The sequence below is a fragment of the Sciurus vulgaris genome (assembly GCF_902686455.1).
Source record: "Sciurus vulgaris genome assembly, chromosome: 5".
Taxonomy (NCBI): Eukaryota; Metazoa; Chordata; class Mammalia; order Rodentia; family Sciuridae; genus Sciurus; species Sciurus vulgaris.
Genome location: NC_136465.1, coordinates 177,338,570 through 177,361,347, shown reverse-complemented (window position 1 = coordinate 177,361,347; position 22,778 = coordinate 177,338,570). Strand labels below are relative to the sequence as shown.

At 46.2% G+C, this 22,778-nt stretch overlaps 1 protein-coding gene across 1 annotated transcript in view; it reads right to left on the bottom strand.

Annotated features, from left to right (window-relative positions):
* ATXN10 (ataxin 10) overlaps nt 1–22,778 on the bottom strand; it is a 140,824-nt gene that overhangs the window by 106,910 nt on the left and 11,136 nt on the right. Inside the window, exons 2-3 of the mRNA XM_079142587.1 lie at nt 14,429–14,620; nt 9,032–9,114 (exon numbers count right to left, since the gene is read on the bottom strand). Coding sequence (XP_078998713.1) covers nt 9,032–9,114; nt 14,429–14,620 — 275 coding nt within the window. The remainder of the gene's footprint in view (nt 1–9,031; nt 9,115–14,428; nt 14,621–22,778) is intronic.

Here is a 22,778-nt window from a genome sequence, read left to right as displayed (position 1 = left end):
CTTTAAAAGCCAGACCTTCCAAGTGTGTAATGCAAACATGTATGCTCCTGCGCCCAGACTCTGAGTGGAAACTCCAAGTGCTCCCGGGACCTGCCCTCTCTGAACACTACTCCTGAGAGAGGGACGGTTGTCCCCACGCTGGAGTACAGAGAGCAAGGCCCAGGGACATAAGGAACTTCACCCAAGTTCCACAAGTATCAAGTGTCTCAGTTCTGGGTGTATCCTGTGATCGTACCTACCCACACAGTAGGACTATTAACTCCAGCTATCAGAAGCTCTAGGCAGCTACATCCAAATTTGATGAGTAATAAAGGAAAATTCCAACATAACCAAAAACAAACAAAAAAGTCCTGCAGAATATAGTCTTCCCAAGAAAATACAGTACTTCATAGCACATAACAGTACAAGACAACAAATTTTAAAGAACTGAAATATTCACTTACCACACGGAAGGTAAGCTAGACATAAATCCCCAAAACAATTACAAAATCCACATATGTCACATTATTAAAACATTAGCCAGGCATGGTGGCACATGCCTGTAATCCCAGCTCTCAGGAGGCTAAGGCAGGAGGATCACAAGTTCAAGGACAGCCTAAGCAATTTAATAAGACACTGTCTGAAAATAAAAATAAAAAGGGATGGGAGTTTAGCGCAATGCTATAGCAGCCTTGGGTTCAATCCCCAGTACCACACACACACACACACACACACACAAAGTCTAGAAAGGGACTTCATGACCCAAATATAGACATCAACAAAAATCCACAGCACAGTGTAACGAACAGCCAGCTGCAGAGACAGAGAGAGGACACTCCTCTTCCAGGGTGGAGCAAGGTGCCTGCTGTCAACACCATACTGCAAAATCCCCCCAGTAAGACAAATCAAAGACCTAAGGAACGGACCAAACCACACTGTCATCTCCCCCAACAGATGAAAAAAGAAAAGTAGAAAACATTTTAAAACGTAAAACTTGCTTGCATATATAAGTGAGTTATGGAAGGTGCTAGACACAAAGCCAGTATTTTAAAAATCAGTAACATTTCCATGTACAGAGAACGAACAAAAAACTAAGATGAGACCATTGATGAAAGCATCGAGGGTACAGCCAGCAAGCGGAGCACTGGGGAAGAAGCTAGAAAAGCGACTGAGAGACGCAGTGGAAGGGACCTGACACAGGGCTCCACAGGCTCGCCCAGCAGAGTCCCACTGCTTCCAGAAGAGGCATAATCCCAGCTGCACATACCAGAGGGCACCTGCCTGCGTGTGGTGACACAAGGGGCCAACAACGCCCAGAAGCGAGGCAGGAGCACCCTGAGCAACCGTGGGAAGACAGCGGGGTCCTGGCAGGACTGCACAGAACTGAACTGGCACCAGCGACACTGACAGGCGGGTACCTGAGCACTGGACAACCAGCTAGGAGCATGCGAACACCTACACAGAGTTCCAACTCCAAACACTGACCTCAATGCAGCAATCACCAAGAGAAGCTTACAGAAACAAGACATAGAAGGGTACTCTACGGAAAATGTTAATAAACTGGGCTACACTAAAATAAGCAACACCTTAACATTTTCCTCAAAGATATCACAGAATAAAAGCACAAATGAAAAATGCTGAGCCCAAGGGAAACCAACACCGAGGTCCCCTCCATGTCCACCAGACTGACACAACCTGAAGTGACAAGAGCCCATGAGCCAATGCACCGGCTGACTTTAAAAATGTTCTGGGGTGGCTACCAGTTCAATTTTGCCTCTCAGATCCAAATAAATCCTGTCTTCTCTGTGAAGACAAAGGTGGCACTGCAAAGACATCAGCTGCCCAGTGGCACGTGAAGTCTTATCGCCAGAACCTGGAGGGGCACTGGAGTGAGGGTGTGCTCCTCCAGGACCAGGCCTCCTCCAGCCAGGCCTGGGGAACACCTTCTCGGGAGAGCTCAATTCCCCACAGAGAGCACCACCTCCAGGGCCCAGCAGCCAACCTCCTCAGGAAGCCTCCCAGGAAGGTCCCCTTATGCCAGGGGGTGGGTCTCCAGCAAGTCCAATGGACACCACTGTCAGTGATGTGTGCGCCACCCCATGAGCCAGCACCACACCCTCTCCAAGGAGGTGTGGATCTCAGCCCCAGGGGAAGATGCTCCCCCTCAGTCCTAGGGGTAGAGGCTGCTGGGCTGCAGCAACTCCAGTTTTCTTCAGCTTTCTCTTTCTTACTTGTCTATCCCTTAGTCCCAGCCCTTGTGACAGCAATTCTCTACATTAAGGACCTTCCCTGTCTCAATTATGAAGTGGCTTCCATGTCCTGGCTACACCCACTGACAGAATGGATGGACAGGAGTGGAGGCCTGCGGGAGAAAGGAACCCAGCAGGAGCAAGAAAAGCAGTGGCAAACACAAGCCTTAGAAAATGACAAGAGACAGCTAAACCAGTAGGACCCAGTTGAGTGACAGAAACCAAACTAGTTATTTTAACAAAGAAAATTCAATGTAAGGGTTAAACAGAAAGAGCAGCACTGAGGCAACAGAGGCAGGCAACAGGAAACAGCCTCCAGCCTCAGAACTGGAGGGACAAGGGCAGAGGGAGGGCAGTGCACAGAAGCCCAGAGCTCCAGGGCCCTGCGGGGCTGCCAGCCAGGCCTCGGCGGGAGCCGCCCTCTCCATGGGGGCTCACACAGGAAACTGGCAAGTGCAGCAGTGGCACTCAGGGCCCTTACTAGGAAGATGCCACCCAGGAGCAGTCGGGTCCCTCCTCCCACTGGCTCCTTCACCATCTGAAGCCAAGAGCCAGCCAAGGAGAGTGCAGAGTCTGTGGAGTCCCAGGCTCAGCAACGCATGGTGTGGAAGGACATGAGGGCACTGAGAGGGGACCGCCAGCAGTCCTGGAGTCCTTCAGCAGTTACTAAGGAGACACAGAAGCACCTTCCAAGTACTCCTCGCCTCTTCGCCTCCCCTTCCCACAAAGGCAGGGCTGCCCCATTTCCCAGGAGGAAGGAAGGCACAGGCTTAGACGGACCTCAGCCAGGCTACGGGGCTGCCGCAGCAGAGAAGTCCCAACCCCCCAACGCACTGAGGAGCAGAGCATGGAGAGGCCAATCAGCGAAATGCTTGTTCAAAATGTTTCTGAATCCAAGAGCCCCCGCCCCAGCCCCTCAGCAACTCATGAGGTGTGCACTAATCGTATCTCCATTTCACAGTCAGGAACCAACATGCAGAAGGGTAAAGTGACCAGCTCAAGGTCATCAAGCTGGTCAACGGTAGAATAGGATTGGAAAAAAAAAAAAAAAAGAAGCAAGCAGCCTCCTCCCCCAGTCAGGACAGGAGTCTGGCTGCCAGGGAAGGCCAGCAGCAACAGGAGAGTTGAAGCACACATGGACAGTTGCCAAACTAGAGGAATTCCCAGCAGGAAAACATTTTCAGGGGCTAGAGGCCCAACCTTCGGGTCTCTCGCTGCTGAGTGCAGGGCTCACCTACTGATCCAGCCCAAGGCAAGTCCTGCCCACCACCTCCCACCAGGGGAGCCTTCAGGTCAAGCAATCCCAGGACTGTGGGGTAGAGGTACCCCATCTGCTCCTACCTCAGCTCCACAGCTGGCTCTTCACAGGGCTGTAGAATCCAGGCCAAAACCCACAACCCAGAAGGTTGAAAGGTATGTTTGCAAATAAAATGATGCACCGATAACCCCAGAACTGAATTAGTTGGATATTATAGTCTGAGTTCAAGAAGCTGCACAAGACTGCAAGCGCGCACACACAACAGAGAGACCCAAGTACTTCTCGCAGCCTGCATGTGAGTGAAGATTAGCTTTCTTCTCCCCACCATCTGAGTTCTTAAAATCAACCTGTAGTGGGGCCGGGGTGTAGCTTAGAAGTGTACTGCTTGCCCAGCAGGCACAAAACCCTTGGCTCGAGCCCCAGGACTGAAAACTACCCACAGTGATGATGACACTCGGCACTGGACATGAAATGTTTACAACAGAAAACACTAGCTTTCGTCAGAAAGACACAACCTGGATTTCTACTGAACCTTTTTTCATTCTTTATTTCTCGTGGTACTGGGGATGAACCTTGGGCCTCATATGTGCCAGGCAAGCTCTACCACAGAGCCGCCTCCCTGGCCACTCTGCTGAACGTGATACAAATACGGAAAATGACCAGGTGACAAAGGCCAACAGTATAAGCTAGTGAGAAAGTCACCTGACCCAACAATTCACCAGGCAAATAAAACTGGCCTCTGCCCCAGAACACAGTTCTGGACAGGAAAAGGCTTAAAGATGGCCTAGACACAAGGAAAGCAACTCCAGACAAGGAAAATGACACTTTTACCAAATAGCTTATCAGCTGATCTTTATGTAAATACTGCAAATGTTAGAAAGTCCCAACATTATTTTACAGACCAGTAAAGAATAAAAGCCAAAAACAACACCAATAACTCAATTAAAATAACTCATGCTTGTGTTTATATAAAATTTGATGAGCATAATATATTTGTCATATCACTGTAATTATTCCCTGGAAATAATACTCTAAATATTATTTTGACAATATAATTACAGTTCTTTCCTCAAGAGTGGTAACAAAAAACTGGCACAGTCACCCTACTAAAAATCTCCCTGAAATGAGATTCTCAGAGAAAGAATCAAAAGATAGTACAGATACTTTATAGAAACCAGAATGCTTTCTACAAGATCATTTTAGGTTTGAACTACTACACTATAAAAAATTAAGTTTCTTATTGAATCCAAAATTCATTGTTAAATTCCAAAGAAAAATCAATGATTTCACTGCCTTTTCCAAAAAAGTTGCAAGGAATTATTTAATTTTCATTTTCTTTCTTGCCTCAATGTTTCTCCAAATCTGCGACTGAACATGAATCAGCTATTTCAAACTGATATAACTGAAAAATTAAAAGACCTAAATAAATGGAATATGCACCCCTCATGGACTAGAAGACTCAGTATTTTTGAGATGGCTAATCTCCACAAACAGATCTACAGTTAACAATCCCTGGTCTCTACAACATATGAGTAATTCTTACGACTCGACAGTAAAACAGCAGCACAATTAAAAAGTGGGCAAGGACAAACAGATGTTTCTTCAAAGAAGATTCACAAATGCCCAATAGAAGATGTTCAGGGTCAAAGGTCATTTGGGAAATTAAAAACCACAATGAGGGGCCATCAGTTCACACCCATCAGGATGACTACAATCCAAAAAAGAAAGTGTCAAGCACAGGTGTGGAAAAACTGGACACTTGGACCTGTTGGTGAAAACACAATGCAGCCCAGCAGCTTTAGAAACTGTTCAGTGGAGACCCAAAATGTTGTTAAGTGCAGAGTTATGGCATGACCCAGCAATTCCAGTCCTAGATGCAGAGCCAGAAGAATGGAACTCAGGCTCTTGACCAATCCATGTACACCATCACCCATGCTGGCCAAACATCCACAAACCAACCAGTGGGTAAACAAAATGTGGTATCACCACACCATGGAACAGCATTCAGCCATTCAGGAACACCGTGGATGAACTTCGAAAACACAATGCTAAGAAAAAGAAGCCAGAAAAGGCCACGTAATTCCGATTCCACTTATATAACATATCCAGAATGCCAGGTGCAATGACACATGCCTGCAGTCCCAGCTAATCAGGAATCTGAGGCAGGAGAATCCCAGGCTCAGAGCTGGCTTGGGCAACTCAGCAAGACCCTACCTTGAAACAAAAAAATAAAAGGGCTGGGGAAGTAGCTCAGAGAAGAGCCCCTGGTTCAATTCCAGTACTGCAGAAAAGAGAAAAAAGAAATCCAGAATAGGCTGAGTACACAGAGGAAGCAGAACATAGGGGCGACAGGAGGAATGTGCAGAGGAAGCGCATCCTGGAAACAGGCTTCCTCCCAGCAGAGGCAGGGCAGCCCGACACTATGAACACCCCAAACGTCACTGGACCACTCCCTCTAGGATGAAGAATTCTGTTACATGAGCCTCACATTAATAAAATAACTGTACTAGTAAGGCTGCAACTATCCACCGAACAGATCTTGATATAGCTAAAAGAAAATAGGTGGGTAAGGATCTACTTTTTTGACACCACCCAGTCAAGCAGTTCATTCCTCCACAACAAGCTGGATCTCAAAAACAGGTTTAGGAATGACCACCTTTAGCTGTGTTCTTAGAAAAACAGCACTGTGAATGAAGGGGGAAAGAACCAGTTACCATGTGTTATAAAAACTACATAACCTTTCGCAGGACATTTCAGGTAGCACAAAAAGAGTGGGAACGAGGGGTGGAAGGGAAGGTGGAGTCAAGGAAGTTATTTAAGAAGAAAGCAGAAGCCTGTACAGGGCCTGCTAATGAAAGGATGCAGGGCTGTGCCGGGTGGGGAGTGAGGCCAGGAGTAAGGGGCTGCTCCCCAGAGAGCCGCTCCCACATGGGTCAGCAGCCAGGATCCAGGCACGGGGCTGGGCTCGGCTCCGGGAGCCATCAACCCACAACATCCGAGTGGCACTCTGGCCCTGCTGCTTCACGAGGAATACGCTGCTAGAAGAAAATCGACTTCTGGCCACACAGCACCTACGCTCTGCTAGAGGCACGCTGGCCACCACATGAGGACTTCCCAGCTGTCATGGAATGCAGTGCCAAGCACATCCTGAGCTTTCTGAATGGCTACTCCTCAGGCTTCACTGCTGATTTCCAATCCCTCAACTGAGTATGGACACTTCCATTTTAGTACAAAACAGACACAAAAACACATTTAACCAACCTAGATGCCCTTTAAGAGATGAATGGATAAAGAAACTCTGGTAAATATACACAATGGAATACTATTTGGCCATAAAGAAGAATAATATTATGGCATTTGCAAATAAATGGATAGAACTGGAGAATATCATGCTACGTGAAATAAGCCAAGCCCAAAAAACCAAAGCCCGAATGTTTTCCCTGATAAGTGGAGAATGATATATAATGGGGGTGGGGTGGGGAAATGAGAGAATAATGGGGGAACTTTAGAATATGTAGAAGGAAATGAGAGGGAGGGGGTATGAAAAATGGTGGAATGAGACAGACATCATTACTCTATGTACATGTATGATTACACCAATGGTATGAATCTACATTGTGTACAACCATAGAAACGAAATTATGTACCCCATTTGTGTACAATGAATCAAAATACAGTCTGTAAAAAATTAAAAGCTTAATAAAAATAATAATTTAAAAACACATTTAAATGTAGAACAACTTAAAAACACCTCGTGACTAAACCTGACACTCTATCAATTTCTTGAGAATACTTAAGAAATTACTGCTCTAAAAACTCAAAGTAAATGTGTATCACTTCTTAAGTGATGTGATTTTTTAAATTACCATGTCCCAAAGAATGATTTTTAAGTCAAATAGAAAGACCCAAGGACTTTGGCAGACTGAGTATGAAATGAGCACACTGAGACACCTCAGCGTGCCTGGGCCACACCAACTCCCCAAGCCCACCTCGTCTGTTAAGAGATTGCTGGTCTGGTTCTCACTGCCCACCCAGAGCAGCATCTGTCAGCGTCAACACATGAAAGCCTCGTGTGTTCATTAAGGACGGGTGAAGAACTTGTGATGAACTTATAACTTGTGATGGTCAAGTTATAAGTCAAATTCTGTCTTAAATACGGCTGGGCATTTTATTTAAAGGACTGTTCATTTTATTACTTTATAAGGGAAAGACATTATAACAAAAACATTTTAACCTATAATCTAGTACACGTAATTTATAAGCCTAGATATTTACACTAAGATTTTTCTTATTGAACAGCTTAGGTTTGCCCATAAAGTAGCTCGATTCCTTGGACAAGATTACGTGTGAGGGGCTGGAGTTGTAGCTCAGTGGTACAGCGCTTGCCTAGCATGTTTGAGACATTAGATTTGATTCACAGCACCACATATAAATAAAATAAAGGTCCATCAACAACTAAAATATATTTTTAAAAAAACAAAAAAGATTATATGTGAAAGTCTAGAGGTTTTGATTATTACATTGAGGTAATAACCCTAGTCCAAAGTAGAAGTGCTGGTGCTGGGAACACGCAGACCAGAAACACTCAAAACAGCCTGAGAACCTCCCAGCCTCCCAGCTAAGCAGCTGGCTGCTCTTAATCCCATATCAAAGTCCTTAACGACCACAGCCAGTTCCCCTTCTGTCACACCAGGTATTCGGCTTAATTAACAGATTTCATATCTGGCTCCCATTGGAATGTGAGCCCCGAGGGCAGAGATTTTTGTCTGTTTTGGTCACTGTTGGAATCATACCCAAACCTAGAAGAGGACTTGTTATATTCATAAATATGAAAAAACAGTGCATTAGAGAGAGCTCAGGCGGCCACGACAAAGAACCAAAGACCAGGCGGCTTCAGCGACACATTCATGTTCTCACACTGCTGGAACGAGAAGTCCAAGACCAAAGTGGCAGCAGGGCTGACTCCTGAGACCTCTCCTGGCATAGACGACCCCTTCTCCCTGTGTCCTCATGTGGTCATGTCTCTGTGTGTAGGTGTCCTAACACCCTCTCTTATGAGTGTCCCTCTAAAATCTCTGTGTTGAACTCAAACCCCCATGTGTTGCTGGTAAGAGGCTGGGGCCTGGGCACGTGGCTGGCCAGGGTCTGGAGAAGGCTCCCTTTTGTCCTTCCACCATGTGAAGCTGCTGCAAGACGGCACCATCTCAAGGCAGAGAGCAGCACTCACAGACACCAATCTGCTGGTCCCCAGAGCTGCGAGTGCTAAACTTCTACTGTTTGTTAGTTACCAGGCTAAGGATTTCATTACAGCAGCCTCAACTGACTAGAGATTTCAGCACAAACAGCTAGGGAGAGACAATTCAGTCCACATCAGGGAGGAAGGGAGCCACTGAAACTTTTATGCTAACTCTTTAATATTTCATCGTCAAAGTTTCCCTGTCACAAAATACAGAACACGTGCTTCAATGAATGATGCACTACTCAGAGTCTTGGTTTAAACCCTTTTCCAAGATATAAATAATTCATGAATTATGGCACAGATTACCTGTCAAGAGGGAGTCCGGTTCCACTCGCAGTTCACGAAACAGAAGAACCAAATCAACAGCCACACCAATCGTATCCAGGTTTCTGTATCAGGTTTTGAAAAAACAAAATCAGATATATACTCTTTCCTAAAACTGCATTTCAAATGAAGACTTGATGTATGATGCTGAAACTGCTGGCTAACACTTCCCATGGTGAGCAGGATAACAAGCGTCCAGAGTCCACCAAGTCCTCGTCCCCCAAATCTGTGAATATGATGTCTTACACAGCAGAAGGGACTTTACACACAAGACTGTCTAAAGATGGGAAAATCGACCCACAAAACCCCACGGATCCCTGCAGGAGGAACACATGGGGCAGTGGGTGCAGCAGCCTCCAGAAGCTGGGAAGGTGAGGAGAGCAGCTCTGCTCAGGGAGAAGGAGCACAGCCCTCCAGAACCACTTCTGAATGTCTCCATTTCCAATGAGAAATGCATGCGGCTTGAAAGCATTGAGTTTTTGGTGATTCGTCACATCAGCAAAAGGAAACCAGTAGATATCTGGGTAGCAGAACGGGGTGCTGCTATAACAAATACCTAAAAATGCATAAGGCGCTTTGGGATCTGGCAATGAGCAGAGGCAGAAGAGCTCTGGGGGAACATGATGGAAAAGCCTACAGTGCCCTCGGCATGCAGCAGCAGAGACAGGAAGGCGCAGCTGGTGAGGGAACAGAAGGAAATGAGGAGCAGGCCCTCAGAGCCTGCTACGCAGTGGCAGGAGAGCCCTGCACTGCACCCTACAGCCAGGGGGAAAGTCAGGGGAGGGAGAGGTCCAGATAGCCACCATGCCTGTCCAGCTGTCACCTAGTGCCTGCCCTGGGGAGCAAATACTCAGGTGTCCAGTTTCAGGTCACAGATGAAGAGGAGCTGCCCAGGAAAGTTCATACCCAGAGTCTCACATGTAAGTTAGACAATTTAAATGATTAGATTTGGGACTTTTTAGCTGAGATTCAGGGACATTCTGAACATGAGTTGACGCTTATAATGGGTCAAGAATTTGGGGAACCTTGGGATGGGACAACTGTATCCTGTATGAATGACAGAGATGTGTTCAAGGGCCAAAAGGCCAAAGCAGGGAAAAAGACCATGTTCCAAAGATGTTCATATCCTAAACCCAGGACCTGTGAATGTCTCCATATGGCAAAAGGGAGGTGGTAGTAGACCCAGCCTTGCTTCTTTGTCTTGGGTTCCCTGCACAGAGGTCCCAGAACCCTTAGAACCTGCTTGCTGAGTGACAGCGGCATCTGTTGTTGAGAGCTTCAGGATGGTGGTGAGGGACAAGAACTGGCCAGTTGATAAAGGTGTAGAACTTCCAGTCCACTTCTGGCCTTAGAGCAAGGGACAGTGAGCAAGAATGAATCCATACTAACGGCCAATGGCTTAATTAATCATGCCTGCATCCTGAAACCTCACAAAAATCCCTCAAAAGTGGGGTTTGGAAAGCTTCCAGGTTGGTGAACACATCAAACTGCCAGGAGAGGCTACCTGGCCAGAGGTATGGAAACTGACACCCTGCCCTGTGCCTTGCCCACACACCTTCCACTCAGTGCTCCTGACGTGTCCTTCGTGATAAACCAGCAACAGTGAGTGACAGCTTCCTGGGGTTCTGTGAGTCCTGGGGGAGTCACAGGAACACCAACTGTGAGTCAGCTGTGCAAATACCTAGGAAGCCTGGGCACCCCATTTCTAGCTGGCTCCTGAAGAGGGAGCATCTGAGCCTCCAAGTTAAAGGATTCAATGCCTCCAACTCCCAACAGACAGTCAGAACAGAAGTGACTTGTGGGACACCCAGTGGTAAAGAATCAGAATTGGTTGGTGTAGGCAAACACCACAAGAGACTGTTTAGATCTGATTAAATTCATAGTTGGCGATAGCGACATTATCTGAGAGAGCCAGGTGGACCTCACCTAATAACAACAATTCTCGTGAGAGAGACCCAGGAGGGTCACAGTCAGAAACAACTGTCAGATGCTACACTGCTCTTCTGCAGATGGAGAATGAGGCCATGCAGCTCTAGAAGTCACCACAGACAAGAAAACAAACTCTCCCCAGAGCCTCCAGAAACCAGCAGCCCTGCAGACACTGACTTCAGGTCAGTGAGACTGCTCTTGGGCTTGGGACCCCCAGAGCTATACAATAACAAATCTGTTGCTTCAAGCCCTAACTTGGTGGTAATCTATCACAGTGGGAACAGAAATACAGCACAGTTTCCCAACTTCTTCACATCCCCCAAATGTGAATCAGAGATCTACAAAGATCCAATTCCTGAGATGGGTTGAGCCCCAGTTTTAACGAAGGTTGAGGCCCAGTTTCAGAAGGTCAGGATCCCTGTGCGTGTGGCTAGACGGCTCTCACCCTGTGCAGAGCCAGGAGGTCAGCGCCACTGCTCCCTGTCTCTTCACCCTGGCAGATGGCCATGGGGAGACAGCTCAGCACCTGCCTCCCAGGAAAGAGGCTGCCACACCTCCCTGCTGCTTCACTTCTACATAAACAACTGCAAGGTTGTGGCAGCTACATAAACAACTGCCTCTATGGCCAATTTTCAAACAAATGCAATTTCAAGACATAATAATTCTGTGAAATTCAGATTTCAACATTCAGAAACAAAGCTTCATTGGAAAGCAGCCATGCTGGTTCATTCTGATACTGTCTGTAGAAGCTCTGAGCACAAAACTGACACCCTTCAAACCCTCGCTTCTGTCGTTAACCGACTCCCCACCTCACACTCATTTGCAGCCATGCCAACAGACTGCTGATACTTCATGTGCCATAACATCTTCTCTTAAAATATTTGAATTTTTACAGTTTGCGTATGTTACTCAAAAAGTAAAATAAGCCAGGCATGGTGGCACATGCCTGCAATCCCAGTGGCTTAGGAGGCTGAGGCAGGAAGATCTCAAGTTCAAAGCCAGCCTTAGCAACTTCCCAAAGTGCTAAGCAACTCAGAAAGACCCTGTCTCTAAATAAAAAACAAAATGGGGCTGGGGATGTGGTCAATGGTCAAGTGCCCCAGGTTCAACCCCCAAAAATCCCCCCACCAAAAAACAGTGAAATAAACTAATTGTTTTAAAAGAAAGTAGCATTATCTTAAGTTTGTGCATCCTCCCTGAGAGAGGCAGAAACAGGACACCTGCAATCACTCGTGCACAAGCATCTACAGGAGGGTAATCCCATCCAGCCCTCTCAACCAGCCCATGAGGAAGACACCATTCTCCCCGTTGCCAGAGAGAAAACAGACACTCTGGACAGCATCATCCCCTGTTCAAGATTATGCCACCTCGTAAGGGAAGAGGAGGTCACAGGCAACAGAGCCTGTGTGCAGGCCTCAGACCGGCATGCCCCCTGCCACCCGCCCCTGCTTTCAAGTGAGAGCTTTAGGGTCTGATGTCACCGATTCAATGAGTGACTTTGGAACAAGTTACTCTGAAGCACAGTTTTTTCTTCTTATGAAAATGTGACAGTAATAGCACACTATTTCTTTGGTTTGATCTACATATTAAATAAGATACTGTGAATGAGGACCTGAGGCAAAGCAGGTTTATTCCCCATCAGGACAAGTCTGCAGGTCACAGGTCTCTGTTCAAAGATGTCACCACACACACATTAGAGCGCTTCCCCACCAGGAAAGAGACCAAAGAAACTAGCCTTCTGGCTGGATGCTTCTAGCACATAACAAGTTATATATATATATATATATATATATATATATATATATATATATTTTTTTTTTTTTTTTTTTGCGGTGCTGAGGATCAAACCCAGGGCCTTGCGCTTGCAAGGCAAGCATTCTACCGACTGAGCTATATCCCCAGCCCACAAGTTATATTCTTAAATATCAACTATTATTAGCAAGATTATTATTGTTACTATTTTTCTGCAAATGGACAGCAGTTTGAGTTTGGTGACAATTTTGGCTTTTTACCACCTCCTTTGATCTTGAAAAATCTTAATCATATTAAAGCCTCAGGTATAAGACTGTCTAAGCAGCAAGGGGAGTCCCTCAAGTGGCTGCTGGACTAGCCCAATTTCACCCATCACAGCAGTGACAGGGAAGCCTGGAGGCCCTGTCTACATGCAAGTCCAGGAAACAAAGGTGAATATCCTGCTTGTGACTTCAGAATTCATTTCAAATAAAACTTTTAAAAAAATTAATTCCAAACAGGGCATAGTGGCACACACCTGTAATCGGAGCACCTCAGGAGGCTGAGGGAGGATCACAAGTCTGAGGCTAACCTCAGCAATTCAGTGAGATCCTGTCTCAAACACAAAAAGGGGTTGCAGCTCATCGGTAGAGCACCTGCCTAGCATGTATGAGCCACTGGAGCCGATCCTCAGCAGCACCTAAAAATAAAATGAACAAAATAAAAGTGTCCATGTACAACTAAAAAAAAATTTTTTAATAAAAAATAAAATTAAAAGGGCTGGGGCTGTGGCTCAGTGGTGGAGAGCTTGCCTGGCATGTGTGAGGCCCTGGGTTCAATTCTCAGCACTGCATATAAATAAAATAAAGGTCCACTGACAACTAAAAGAGTATATTTTTTAAAACATTTTTAAAAAAGGGCTAGGGACATGCTCTGTGGTAAAGCACTCCAGGTTCAATCCCCAGTACCCCCACAAATAAAGGAGATTCCAAAGAATCAAAGAAGACAGATGCTCAGCTCTAGGAGGTAAAAATACCGTAAAGAACTTACTAAAATGTGCACATTGTAACATGGATGGAAGTAGAGTTTGGAACTTAATATTTAAGGAAAGATTGTAGAAATTTACAAAAGAGCTTTCTGGTTCAAACTAAACACGGGGTAACTAATCAAAACAGTAAAAGCAACTGAGACACTCACAACTAAGAGAAGTGAGGTCAAGAACTGTACAGGAACTTAGGAGGCAGAAGCTAGAAACAAAGAGTCAAAAGGAAGTTCAAATCACTATTAGGAGCCAAACCAGAAATTCCAAAACACATTGCAAACACCAACAGGGCAGCAGAGTAGAAGAAAGCAACCGGGAAGGGAGGAAGCAAGGGAAAGGGAAACACTGGGAATGATTCTACCAAACTGTATTTTTACACTGTGTGCACAACGAATATGTCCCAAGGAATTCCAAAATCAAGTACAACTATAATGCACCAATAAAAAAATGGAAAAAATCTAAAAACAAACAGGAAAGCCGAACAGCACTAGCATCTGCACTGTTCCACACTGCACCAACAGGCACTGTCTGAGCTTGTCTAGGGAGGAAGCAGAGAGGGATGCTCCCCACAGAAGTGAAGGACAGCTCCCCAGAAAACCTGTGTGAACTGCAAGGTCCAATGCCTTCCAGCAGGTACCCAGCATGGCAGAAACTGCATGTGTCACACGGAACACCACCTGATTGCGTTCTGGTTGGCAGCACATTCCACGCAAGCATTCCGGAGACACCTGAAGCATTCTGTTATCAGCTGCAGACTGGAAGCCAGATGCTCCACCTGGGACGGGTCCCTGCAGGCCAGCTCCACTGCGTGAGAGGACTTCTTTAAGATGTCCAGCACTCTTTGGAAGATTGTCCTGGGTGCTGTTTCTCTGGAAGAGGACAAAATTATTACAAGCCAGAAAAAAAGATTGATTTCCAAACATCTGGTCCAAAAACTGTTTCCCTTCTTCCACAGGGAGGTAGGCTGAACATGTCTATCCCAGGCCCTTATACAACACAAGCAACAGCTGTGCAGACCATGTGCTACAATTCACAGGCTCCCTTGATCCTTGCAGAAACCGCTCAGGCAGAAAGAGGAATCACCGACCCACATCCAACAACTAATGATGGCAGAGTCACAATTCTGCCATCTGAAGCACTCTGACCCCAGAATTTCCACCCTCCATGATACCCCAAATCCAGATCAGATGACTGTTCGTAATGATAAATCTGCCATTACCCAATATGTCCCTGAGTTCCATTATGAGAAACAACCTGCTCCCTAGGTACAGGGAAGCCAGCAACACACGCACTTCACTTCTCTACGCTTGACCACACGAGAGGCAGGGAAGACGACACGTGCCAGCTCTCCCACTCAGGGAGAGAAGGGGGTCTTGTGACGCCACTCCTGGCACTTGGCTCCAGAGTACTGCCTGTGCCAGCTATCATTCCAGAGCTCTGAAGCTAAGAATTTTTTGTGTGCAATTTGGCACCTAAATGCAAACCAATTCCACATTCTGTAAACCCCCTAAAGGAACAGCAACCTGTTTTAATGTGAGAAGAAAAACTGCCATGCTGGATAACTGAAGAGACTCTCATAGGTGACCCCAACCACATCCTCCTTGTTCTCACTGTGGACTCACAGGACCCCACACCCTTCCTTGTGCTAAGACAGACCATGAGGAAGCGCACAGTAACTCTGAACTGGAGACACTGCACCCTTCTGACCACAGAGGTCTACAGATGTCCCCACTGTGAGCTTCAGCCCAGGGCTTCTTACACACTACCCGGGGCATTTGTCTTAAGAGAGGCTGTACACCTGACCCACCATGTTTTCCTCTCTCTGGGTCTTTCACAAGTCTGGGTTCAAATTTACATCCCACGTTTAGTATGAATCCTTATTTTTCCTGTCTGGTCTGTGCCTCCCCTAAAGCCCTGCCCCACAGAGCTGGGGATGAAACCCAGGACCTACCACACACTAAGCAAGTGATCTACCACTGAGACATGTTCCCAGCCACTCCCTTATCTTTTTGTAATACTTTTTATTTTTAAGCCACCTCAAATTTGTTTTGGTAAAGAGGCAGAGTATAATCAATATAAAATTGGAGCCAGATGCAGTGGCACACGCCTATAATCCCAGTGCCTCAGGAGGCTGAGGCAGGAGGGTCTCAAGTTCAAGGACAGCCTCCAACTTAGCAAGACCTTGTCTCAAAATAAAAAATAAAAAAGGCGAGGGATATGGCTCAGTGGTTAATTGATCCCTAGTACCTAAATAAACAAATAAATGGAAACACATAAAATCATTCACTTGAAGCTCCCCTAGTCCAGCCCATTATAAGTGCAGGTCACACCATTCCCACCCAATTCTGAGAATCTTGTATCTCTTTCAAAAAAAAAAAAAAAACAGCTTTTGAGCCAGACGCATGGTCACATACTTATGATCCCAGCAACCAGACAGCTGAGGCAAGAGGACCAGAAGTTCAGGGCCAGCCTGGTCAACTCAACGAAATCCTTTCTCAAAATAAAATTCAAAAAAGGGGCCGGGCATGGTGGTATACACCTGTAATCCTAGTGACTTGGAAGCCTGAGGCAGGATGATTGCAAGTTCAAGGTCACACTCAATAACTTAGTGAGGCCCTAAGCAACTTAGCAAGACCCTGTCTCAAAATAAAAAGGGCTGGAGATGTGGCTCAGTGGTGTACTGTGTCTCTAGGGCCCAGAACTGGCCTCCATTAATGGAGTTTTGTTCAAGTCCAGGTTTAAACAGCAAAGAGACCTGGCAGAAGCGGACTGGCCCATGCCAGGCCTGGTGCAAGCCGTGATCTGTACCTTCTGAGGCAGCATCTCAGGAGGCCTCAAGACAATTCTTCCTTTCCCAGTAAGATCACCGAGTGTGCCTCTCAGGTGGAGCACTTGCCTAGTGTGTGCAAAGCCCCGGGTTCAAAAAAGAGACACAGAATCTTGAAAACTGGCCATGTTTTAAGATGCAGATATACATAGATGTCATTGAATTTCTCCTCCCCAGTAATAATAAGCGTGGGCAGGGGTCGCAACCCAATTAACTGTATTTTTCATTTCTTGAGGGCAGAGAACACCTTAGATGTCTGTTTCCCTCTACAAAAGGTAGGAGGGAAAACAACCCTTTCCTCTAGAGGCTCCGGACAAAGAGCTGCAGATTCTACTCACTGCATTTTTATATAACCTAACAGAAAACTCCACCGGATGAGGACCAAGTCCTATTGGAGGACAGCACTGAACTCCACCAGGCTTCTTCACCTCCACAGCCTTGAAAGGAACCACATGGCACTGCAGATACAAAGCCCTGATGCAGCTGGACATGTAGCTGACCAAGGACGGCTGGGAAAGGTCAGCCACTCTCATAGAGCAAACATATTGATAAGAACAATGCTCTCGTTTCTGCTTTAACCAAACAAAAAATATTCACAAGACTTTAAAAAGCTTGGCTTTCATTCACAGAAGACAGAAAGTACTTGTGAGAACAATTAAAATTCGACCTTAGACATTCCTGTAAGATAGGAATGCACACCCTGAAGACAGTGTAGAAATGAAATGTTACATTGCAGACCAAAAAAAATCCTTTGAATTACACAAAAGGTAGAATTTCATTTCCTTCAAGTTTGAACACATCTGTGGGTTTTATCCTGGCGAGTCCCATTTGAGTAAAACTAAGAAAACCACCTGTGATGACATGTCACAGGCTGGACGGGCCAAACACTGTGTGCAGTTAATTCATCAGGTGGGACCTCCTGCTGGAAAGGAAGCTAAGTGCAGGTCACTGTAACTCTACAACAAGACACAGTCGCTCGCACTTGTTAAAAGATTCATTTCTAATGCCTCCAGTTCGTTAAAAGCTGGCAAATGTGTTCAAAGGTAGTTTAAGTATTGTCACTGAGAAGAACGATCCAAACACCCACAAGCTCAGAGATCAAAATAATAGTCTCTGGTTGTTACTTAAAGCCATGAACCTCACTCGATGATATGACCAGGCTGAATCGATCAAAAGCAGAAAATAAAAATGTTTCTATCTCCTGCCACAAACAGCCTAGGGGGGGTTCACAGAACTCAAGCTCTCCCCCCAGATCCCCCGTCCTCACGCCCAGGGCGGAGGCTGTCCCTGAGAGCCCAGGCCAATCTGCTGTGCAGGGTCACAGATTTTTCCTGTAAAGGGCCTCCACAGTAAATATTTTAGGCTTTGCTGGCCAGAAAGTCTCTGCCACAACTTCTTCACCCTGCCCTTACGGCACAAAGGAGCCACAGGCAACACCTAAACAAACCAGCATAGCTGGGTTCTAATAAAACTCCTGTGGACACCAAAATTTAAAGTTCATATGATTTTCATGTGTCATGAAATTTTATTTTTCCCCTACCACTTAAAAATGTAGAAACCATTCTTAACTCATGGGCCACAATAAAACAGGTTGTGGGCCAGATCTAACCACAGTCTGGCAAACTCCTGTTTGAATAGGTTCCAAACACACCAGTCCTCTCCTGACCCCAAAATCATATGATTCCCCATCCCATTGTCCTCGCCACATCCAAAATTCATTTCTCAGAGCAAACAGAAGTTCAAATGCAGAATGAAATGAAAGAAGCTAGAAAAGGTCAAAGGGACCCAGAGGTAGAAATGAGCCAATGGACTAGAAGCAATGCCAGGAACAGAAGTGTGCACACTGGAGACTTGGTCAGCACAGCGCTGGCAACATGGGCATGCAGGAGGGTGGCCTGCTCTGCAAAGGTGCTGCGGGAGTTCCAGAGGGACCAGAACAATTGGAAGACAAACCGTCATACTCTGGAAGAAAACATGCAGAGACTGTCTTCCTACTCTCAGGCAGAGAGTCTTCGACTTCACAGGTGCCATCTGACCACACACCAGAGAAGGCGAGGGAGTCACCCGCCCACCTTCCTGGCGAGCAGAGCCTGGCAGAGGGAAAGACACATCTGCCAGGTTAGCACCAAGCAACACAGGGCAGAGGGCGAGCCACAGAACACAGGCACAGGGGCACTGGAAAGATGGTAGCTACCTGATGTGAGGCCATGGAGGCTCCTGGCAAAGGGTGCAGTACTTGACACATGTTCCAAGGATCCCTCTGGCTGCTCTGTAAAGACCTGACCCCAGGGGCAGAAAGGGAAGACAGTAGCCATCATGCAAGACGCTAAGCAGCAGATGTGGTAGCAGAGATCAGATTCTGAAGACAGAGCCAACAGAATTTAATGACAAACTGTTATGAGAGGCATGTGAGAAAGGGTGGAAAAGATGGTTCCAGAACTGCAACCTGAGCAACAAGTGGAAAGATGTATTTGTTGTTTAGAGAAACAGAAATGGAGAACACAACCATGAAGGTATTTGGGGGATGAAAGGATCAGGAGTTGGGTATGGGGTTTGTTGAATCTGAGGTGCACGAGGGGCGCAGAGGAAAGGGAGCTCATGCACGCGTGAGTGGTAATCTAAGTCAGCACAGCCACGTGGAAAGGCTACGGAGGGTCCCTGAAAACTGACGACCAACGCCCTGTGATCCAGAGCCCACTGCTGCCCAGGCACCACACCCCTACGTTCACTGCAGTCCTGTCCACAATAACCAAGGCAAGCAAGCAGCCATGTGCCAATTAGTGGATGGAGGGACAACAGAGGACACAAACACCTGGCACACCTCCAGCTTTAAAAGCAGGAGAAATCCTGCCATCTCAACCACACGATGGGCCTGAGCACATTCTGCTAAGCGCAATAAGCCAGGCACAGGAAGACGACCATTGCCCAATCTCACTGCACGTAGGATATGACAAAGCTGAACTCAGGGAAGTGGGTGGTAACCAGAGACTGGGGCGTAGGGAGGGTGGGGGTGAGCTGCTATTGATCAAAGGGCACAAATCTCAGAGACGGGAGGGCAGGTTTGAGGTCCACTACACAACAAGGTAATGTAGTCTGTATTTCAACAAGAACAAATTCGAAATGTCTCACCACAGAAATGGTAAGGTGAGGTGACAGCTGTTAATAATCTTGAATTAATCACTTCATTTTTATGCACACACATATGAACATCACATCACATCCCATAAAGTGATATCAGTTATGATGTGTCAATCAAAAACGGTTTAAGTTTTAATTACAAGTGAAGTAAGACCAGTCGGCATGGCTGCGCAGTGGAGCTGGAGGCGGCCAGCAAATGCTGAAACCACCAACACTAAAACAACAGCGTGACAGCCTGAGCGGGTACAGAGGACCTGCAAGGCTCTCTCAGCTGCATAGGTGACTCGATGGCAGTACGAAGGCCACACGCAAGCTGGAGGGGTGTAAGGAGGACAGAGACCCAACAGTAGCAGTGAAGCCACACTTGGCGCGCCTTCGAGCCCAGCGGCACTCCACACAGGGAAATACCTCGCTGCGTCCTCAGACACCTCCTTCTGAGCAGGAAGTGAAAAGCACCATCAGAGACTTGGTGGGGCAGGGGGTACGGGGCACTCTGTTGAGGGCAAGGGGAAGGCTCCAGAGCTGAGCCCTCCGGGAAGGAAGATTCAAGAAGTCTCAAGGGAATTTGAAACTTAGACTTTCCTGTATAAATTAGAAAAATGACTTGTGAGTTTCTCGCAAAATGTTTATTGAGATTTTATTCTGAATGGCCTCAAATACACAGATCAATCTGGGAAGAACTGCTGTCTTTGTTAGTGAGAATTCCCAGAATGCACTGCATACCTCGCCATTTCTTTTGGCCCAAAACTGGCAGCGGGTGCTCACTGTGCTACCCCATGCCAGGCACACTGGAGCACTGCCCAAGGGCCCCCCTCATGCACAAACCATCTTTGAACTGTAACTCATCCAGGCTTGTGGCCATCGGAGACCCTGGCTTGCCTGGTGCAGTCCCAGGGCTCCTGTGCTCTCCAATGTCTGTGTCACAGTCCAGTGAGAAGCCCTGGGGCTCAGTGACCACCACAAACACCCAGAAGAGAGGAAGGGCTAGAACTCAGGGTCTGGAGTCAAGTCCGCCCTGATTTATTCTGAGTTGCTGGCTCAAACCCTTCCCTGCCTACTCCGTCCACTTAAGATAACTGAATGTGAGAGGTGGCTCTCACTGACCACTTCTTGTGTCTGGAAGTTGAGTCAGAACACCTCACCAAACGGTTCCATGTGGGGTTCCAGCTCATGGCATAGGTAAAAACACAGGAGACTGCCATCACACGCTAAAAGTTCTTTTTATAGCGTAACTTAATTGATGTTCTCTCCCAACAAAGCAGAACTGAATCATGATTGACTCAAAGGCCACATGGTACCCTTAGCTCAGCTCATGACTCCTGTGGGTTTTTGTTTTGTTCTCCTGGTGCCGTCGCTGACTTGCTGGCCACAGGCTCAGTAATGTTTGGGAAAACCCATGTGCGTGTGTGTATACACAGATGGACAGGTTTATTTTTTACCTCTGTGGTATGCTGACTTCTAAAGAGCTTAATCTTTTCACTTTTTTATGAGGTTTAGTCAACTTATTTATATAAGCAACTAAGAATACCGAGTCATTTTCTAGCCCTTGAAATCAAAGTCATCTGTCATCATTGATGTTTCCTGTACCTTCCCAACTATCTTTCTCCTGTGCTCTTGTTTTTGATTTAAATGACTCAAGAAAAGTAAATGTTCAAGAAAATATTAAAAACAGGCTTGGGGGGCTGGAGCTGTGGCTCAGTGGTGGAGTACTTGCCTAGCATGTGTGAGACACTGGGTTTGATACTCAGCACCACATGTAAATAAATAAATAAAGGCCCACTGACAACTAAAAAATAATATTTAAAAAATAGGGGATGTAGCCCAGTGATAAACTGCTTGCCTAGCATGTGTGTGGCCCCAAGTTCCATCCCCAGGATGGAAGAGAATAATAAAAATACTATTAAATGCTTATTACATGCTTAATATGTGTAAAAGTGGATACTTAAAATACAGAAGCAAATAAGAATCTTGCCTCTGGGTTGCTCAGTCTAGGGGGACTGGTGGGTAATTTTGTGCTTATAATCCCCCATGTGAAGCTTTTGGAAAGAAAAGTGGAGTACAGAAAGGTTTTCAATAGCAAATGGGATGGTAATTCAATCTTGAGGGAAAATCAGGAGTGCGCATGAGAGGAAAGGGATGAAGAAAGCATAAGACAATTATAAATTTTAAATTACAGTCAGGCGTGCAGGCACACACCAGTAATCCCAGCAACTCAGGAGGCTGAGGCAGGGAGACTCCAAGTTTGAGGGTAGCCTCAGCAACTTAGCGAGATCCTATCTCAAAATAAAAAATAAAAAGGTCTGGGGATATGGCTCAGTGGTAAAGTACCCCTCAGTTCAATCCCCAGTACCAATTAATAAAATAAGTAACAGCATTTGAGCCATTGTGTTAGTACTTGAAAGCAAGCTGAAAATAGTTCATTTCACTGTATCAACTACAGTTGTCACTCAAAGCACAGAACTTGGCAGATAACATATGTGGGGGGAATTAAACAAATGATTAACACGGTAAACTGAATTAATAGCTTTTCAATAATCAGAGTGATCTTTATTGACTGGCTCTCTGTCAGCACGAGGCAGTGATTTTCTCATTGGAGCTATTAGGTTTAGCATTTATGGAGCATCAGAAGGGGCCAGGAACCCTGCTCTGAGATACCACAAAGACAAAGGCTCCTGCCCTAAAGAAAGGTGCTATCAAATGGAGGAGGACTGCAAGAGACCACTGCATTGTGGAATGACAGCAGTGAGCAGGGTAGCTCATACCAGACCACCTAACCTCCATTCCAAACAACACGGGAAGTTTATTTTTTTCAAAATTATCAACATAAGGCACATCTTAGAAACAAAGTAAATCTCTCCATACTCCAGGATCTGAACAGAAACACTAGCTGTGACTGGAGACACACAGCCAACATCTTCACAACCAGCAGAGACAGTATGCAGTTCAACTGCAGGACGATAGCATCCACAGCTCCCCTGTTACCTTCTGGTGATCTGAGCCACAATGGGAAACTCAAGTCCAGGACTGCACTCCCCTGCATCTAAAAAATGAAGAGCTGCCAT